Source organism: Neopelma chrysocephalum, unplaced genomic scaffold, assembly GCF_003984885.1.
Source record: "Neopelma chrysocephalum unplaced genomic scaffold, ASM398488v2 Primary Assembly neopelma1_96100, whole genome shotgun sequence".
Classification (NCBI taxonomy): domain Eukaryota; kingdom Metazoa; phylum Chordata; class Aves; order Passeriformes; family Pipridae; genus Neopelma; species Neopelma chrysocephalum.
This window is the reverse complement of record NW_020924751.1, coordinates 9504-14915: the sequence shown is the minus strand read 5'-3', so window position 1 is coordinate 14915 and position 5412 is coordinate 9504. Positions and strand designations below refer to the sequence as shown.

Genomic DNA, 5412 nt, shown 5'->3' with positions numbered 1-5412 from the left:
ACGGGCAACTCCTCAACCTTTATTCCCGGGCACCGGCACTTCCCTGACCCTCCATTTCCGGGCACCGGGACCCCCCTGCACCCTCTCCCTCAGCACCGGGACCCCCTTAAACCTCCTGATCCGGCAGCAGGCCCCCCTAATTTCCATTCCTGGGCACCAAAACCTCCCTGAACCCCCATTCCCGGGCACAGAAACCCACCCGAACCCCCATTTCTGGGCACTGGGACCCCTGTGAACCCCCATCCCTGGCTCCAGGACCCCTCTGAAACCCCTTATCCTCATCAAATACCCTCCTGTGCCCCTTTTCCTGCCAATCCTACGTCTCCCAGACCGCTGATCCTCCCTTTTCCTTGACCCTGGGACCCCCTGGACTCCCATTCTTGCCTTTCCCAGACCCCAGACCCCATTTTCCTCAACACTGGGGAGCACCGGACCCCCTTTCCTGGGCCAGGGACCCCCTGGATCCCCTATCCCCCCTCTCCCAGTCCCAGCCCCCCCTTTCCTTGAACCTTGGACCCTTCCGGGCTCTCCCAGTTCCGCTTCCTTGACCCTTGGAGCCCCCAAACCCTCCAATCTCTGTGACCCCCCCAGTTCTCCACTCCCTGTGCTTCCTGCAGGGGGGTCCCAGGCACTGGGAACGCCCTCGACCACAATTCCTGGGCACCAGGACCCCCTGAACTTCCATTTCCTGGGCACTGGGACCCTCTGCACTCCCTCCCCCAGCACCTGCACTTCCCTAAATGCTCTTATCCAGCACCAGGACCCCCTGAACCCCCATTCCCAGGACTGGAAGCCCCCCTGAACCCCCATTCTCGGGAGGGAACACCCCTGAACCCCCATTCCTGGGTCTGGAAGCCCCCCTGAACCTCCATTTCCAGGGACGGGGATCCCCCTGCACCCCCTGATCCAGCACTGGGACACCCCTGCACCCCCATTCCTGGGCACTGGGACACCCCTGAACCCCCATCCCCAGCTCCAGGACCCAATTGAACCCCCTTATCCTGCACCAACACCCCCTGCACCCCCTTTCCCAGCCATTCTGACTCTCCTCACCCCATGACCTCTCTTTTCCCACCCCTGGGACCTCCTTTCCTGGGCACAGGGACCCCTGGATGCCCCATTCCACCTCTCCCAGTCCCTACACCCTCCTTTCCTTGGCCCTGGGATCCCCAAACCCCCTTCCCGGCTCTCCCAGCTCTCCCAGTTCCCCCTTTCCTTGACCCATGTCCCACCTGGACCCCCCAAATCTCCGTGTCCCCCCAGTTCTCCACTCCCTGCGTTACCTGTATGTGGCGGTGACGGAGCCCAGCCCGGGGATCCCTCAATTCCTGTCCATGGGATACTTGGACGGGATCCCCATCACACGCTACGACAGCGAGCGGGGCCAGATGGAGCCGCTGACGCCGTGGGTGTCGGCCAGAGCCGAGCCGGGATATTGGGATGAACAGACCCAGATCAACGAGTGGAACCGGCTCATGGCTGCCACCAACCTGGAGATCCTGCGGGACTGGTACAACTGGAGTGGGGGTGAGTGGGGGGAGCCGGGGAATGGGGGGATGTGTGGGGCTGGGATGGGATCTGTGGGGCTGGGATATGGATCCAAGGCGCTCCAAGGGCTGGGATGAGACTCTGTGGGTGTTCATCAGACTCTGGGGCTCCATAGGGCTGGAATGGGGCTCTGTGGGGCTGGGACACAATCCAGGGTCTCCATGGATCCAGTCCCCCCCCCCAGGTCTCCACACGTGGCAGCGGCTTTCTGGCTGTGACCTCCTGTCCGACGGGAGCATCCGTGGATACAACCAGATTGGCTTTGACGGGCGGGATTTCATCTCCTTCGAGCTGGGATCCGGGAGCTTCGTGGCGGCCGATGGAGCTGCCCAGATCACCAAGAGGAAATGGGAACACGATGGGATCGTGGTGGACTATTGGACAAATTACCTAAAGAACATCTGTCCGGAATGGCTCCGGAAATATGTCGGATACGGACGGGAGGCGCTGGAGCGCAAAGGTGAGGCAGACAGAATTCCCATGGAAATGTGGGATTTGGGAATGTGGGATTTGGGAGGGTGGAACTGAGGAACACAGGAATTCCCGTGGGAATTCTGTGGGTTAATCTGAGTCATCCAACTCCCATGGGAATTCTATGCATGGATCCCACTGTTGTCCCATTCCAATGGGAATTCTGTGGGTGGATCTCACTCCAATCCCATTCCCGTGGGAATTCCATGAATGGATCTCACTGTTATCCCATTCCAGAGCCCCCCAATGTCCACGTGTCCGGGAAAGAGGAACACGGGATCCTGACGTTGTCCTGCCACGCGTACGGATTCTACCCCGGGATGATCGGGATCAACTGGCTGAAGGGGGATGAACTGTGGGATCAGGAGACGGAGTGGGGCGGGATCGTTCCCAACAGCGACGGCACCTTCCAGAGCTGGGCCAGGATCGAGGCGCTGCCGGGGGAGCGGGAGCAGTACCGGTGCCGGGTGGAGCACGCCGGAATGCCGGAGCCCGGGATCTTCGCCTGGGGTGAGGCTGGGAACGGGCAATGTGGGAACTGGGCATTTGGGAAGGGGGAATTTGGGAGTGTGGGACAGCAGGATGGGGGTAACCCTCTCCCTCCTCCCCCTCCTGCCCTTCCCAGAGCCGGAATCCGTCTGGAATTCCAGCCCGGTGTTGGTGGCTGTGTCCGTCATCGCTGCCATCATCATCATCGGCCTCCTGGGAGTCGGTGTCTGGAAGCTCCGATGCGGTAACTCCCGGGATGGGGGTCGGGAAGGGGCACGGATCCGGCCGGCAGCATTCCGGGGATCCTGTGCCACGGGTGCTGATCCCGCTTTATTTCCATAGGGAAGAGGGAGGGGAATGGATACGACCCCGCGGCCACCAGTGAGTCCCAGCAGCGTGTGTGGATCCAGATCCTCTGTGCAGGGATCCCAGGATGGATGCTGGGATTCCAGAGGGGAATGGGAGCCTAATGGCTGGAGAGGGATTGGAAGGGGATTCCAGCTCAGGGCAGGATTCCAGAGTGGGATCAGGTGGAATTGTGGACTGGGATCAGGGCTGGATTCTGGAGTGGGATTGGGGTGGGATGGACGCAGCAGGATCAGGAGGGATTCTGGAGCAGTTCCTACTCTCCATGGGCTCCACAGCTGGATCCATCCCCTGGGATGGGAACAGGGACATGGTGACTCCTTTCCCTGCTCTCATCCCGGCAGGAATCACGGCCTGAGCGATCCCGGAGCTGGATCCGCCCCTTCCCTCTCCCTACGGAAAGGCAGGAGCTGCTGGCAGAGCTCATCCCGCTGCTCCCACCCACCCCGGTCCCCCTGCGGCTCTTCCCGATGGATCAACTTCCTGCTTTTTCCTGTGTGAAACTGTCAGAGACTGAACTGGTCAATGATTTCTGCATTCTGGGATTGCCAGGAGACTTTTGCCGGCTTTTGCAGGACTTTGGCTTTATCCCTGTGATGGGCAGCTGGGCCCATCTCCCCCTCCAGTGCTGCTGAAGGTGTCAAGCCCTGGAAAGGAGAGAAGAGCCGAGTTTCCCAGGCCCCTCACGGGAACTCTGTGCTGGGCTGTCCGAGGTGTTGGGGGTTCATGGCCCATCAAAGCCCATCCCCCCTCTGCCAATCTTGGAAGGTGGGAAAAAGCCTTTTCCCTGCCCCTCACAGGAACTCTGCGCAGGCCCAGGAGACGTTGGGGGTTCGTGGCATGGCCCGGGACACTGTCCATGGATAGAATAACTCAGAACTTCTTGGAGTGTGGGGGCTTCCCTCCCTCCCCCCCAACGGATCAAGGCCACCACTTCAACTGACAGACGTGGGAGCTGCAACTCCCAAGTTCCATCGCTGGACCCCGTGGGTGGTGACTATAGACATCTTTCCACTCTCAGCTTTTCTTTCCCTTCCTCTCCCTTACCCTTCTCCTGTCTTTCCTTTCTCTCCCTTATGCATTTTCCCCAAAGGTTCTCTTTATGCCATGTTGCTGTAGATGAGAGGGACAGATGATAACACCCAAAATGGCAACGTACCTGTTTCCCTTTGAAACAAAATTGTTCTAAAATAAACCCTACATATGTAAGTTTTCAAACACCGATTGTTCAGTGTTGTTTCACTCTAATCCACCCCAAGGGATTTATTAATAAGAACCTGGGTTACCCTCCCCCCCTTTTCTGGGGTGAGTGGTAACATTTTTGGCGTCAGGGACAAGGACCCTTTGGATGTGGTGGAGTAATCGGTGTCGTCCAAAACTGACACCGAGGGCAGTCAAATGGAGCCCTTGTTGCCCACACAGAAGCAGCTCTGCAGCATTTAACATCCTGCTTTGCTGAGCCTGCTGAGCTCTTTGGGCTGGAAGTCAGCTTAAAGAAGACAGAAGTTCTCTATCAACCTGCACCTCAGGAAGTCTTCCATCATCCCCATATCACCATTGGAGAATCAGAGCTCAAATCAGTCCAGCAGTTTAATTACCTGGGCAGCCTCATCTCCTGGGATGGTGAGATTGACAGAGAGATGGACAACAGGTCAGCAAAGGCATAGAGAGCTTTGGGAAAACTCCATAAAAGAGTTTGGCGAAATAAACACCTGAAGAAAAGCACAAAGATCAGTGTTTACAGAGCCATTGTGCTGTCTGCTCTTTTATATGGGTCCGAATCATGGGTCATCTACCGCCACCACCTGCGACTCCTGGAACGCTCCATCAACGCTGCCTCCGTACAATCCTAAACATCCACTGGGCAGATTATGTGACCAATACGTCTGTTCTAGAACAATCAGCAGTTCCGAGCATTGAGGCCATGTTGCTGAGAACACAGCTGTGCTGGGCAGGACACGTCTCCAGGGTGAAGGACCAACCACCCCCTCCCCAAGATCGTGCTCTATGGGGAACTTGCCACCGGCTGCCGCAAGAGAGGAGCCCCGAAGAGGAGACACAAGGACTCCCTGAAACAACATCTCAGCCTTGGCCATATTGATCTTCATCACTGCTCTACTCTGGCCTCCAGTCAGGAGGTCTGGAGACACACTGTCTGTAACGCTGCTGCTTCCTTTGAGAACGCACGCAGGGTCACCCTCGAGGAGAAAAGACAAGGCAGAAAGAATCGTGTCCTGTCGATCTCGTCCAAGGAGTCTTTCTGCTCTGCCTTTTGCAGCTGGACTTGTCTATCTCGTATTGGCCTCTTTAGCCACCAATGCTCTTGTAACAAATGTGGGCAGAGCCCTTCCCAAATCTTCGTTCGCGAAGCCCGGCCATGATTTTGGATATTAATTTGGGAGTCTGGACTCATTGGTTTATTTGGTTCTGGAACTGGTATTTGGTTGATTTGGTTTTGGAAACAGGTATTTGGTTTATTTTGTATTATGGGTACTTCAGGTTGCAAAGAAAGAATCTTGAAGAAATCCTTTCTGGTAT

At 57.1% G+C, this 5412-nt stretch overlaps 1 protein-coding gene across 1 annotated transcript; it reads left to right on the top strand.

Moving 5' to 3' along the window:
* The first annotated feature begins 1223 nt into the window (after positions 1–1223).
* On the top strand, positions 1224–3247 carry LOC113981107 (class I histocompatibility antigen, F10 alpha chain-like). Its single transcript, XM_027708342.1, has 6 exons — positions 1224–1527; positions 1733–2008; positions 2257–2529; positions 2645–2752; positions 2851–2889; positions 3219–3247. Exons 1-6 carry the CDS (start codon positions 1224–1226, stop codon positions 3230–3232), a joined length of 1014 nt encoding a protein of 337 aa, XP_027564143.1. The 3' UTR covers positions 3233–3247.
* The last annotated feature ends 2165 nt before the right edge of the window (positions 3248–5412 follow it).

Excerpts from the sequence above, each read along its gene's own strand:
- LOC113981107 (XM_027708342.1), top strand. The coding sequence starts at position 1,224 with ATGTCCCACCTGGACCCCCCAAATCTCCGTGTCCCCCCAGTTCTCCAC. Across the intron at positions 2,009-2,256 it reads GGAGGCGCTGGAGCGCAAAG|AGCCCCCCAATGTCCACGTG; the intron begins GTGAGGCAGACA and ends ATCCCATTCCAG. Across the intron at positions 2,753-2,850 it reads TGTCTGGAAGCTCCGATGCG|GGAAGAGGGAGGGGAATGGA; the intron begins GTAACTCCCGGG and ends TTATTTCCATAG.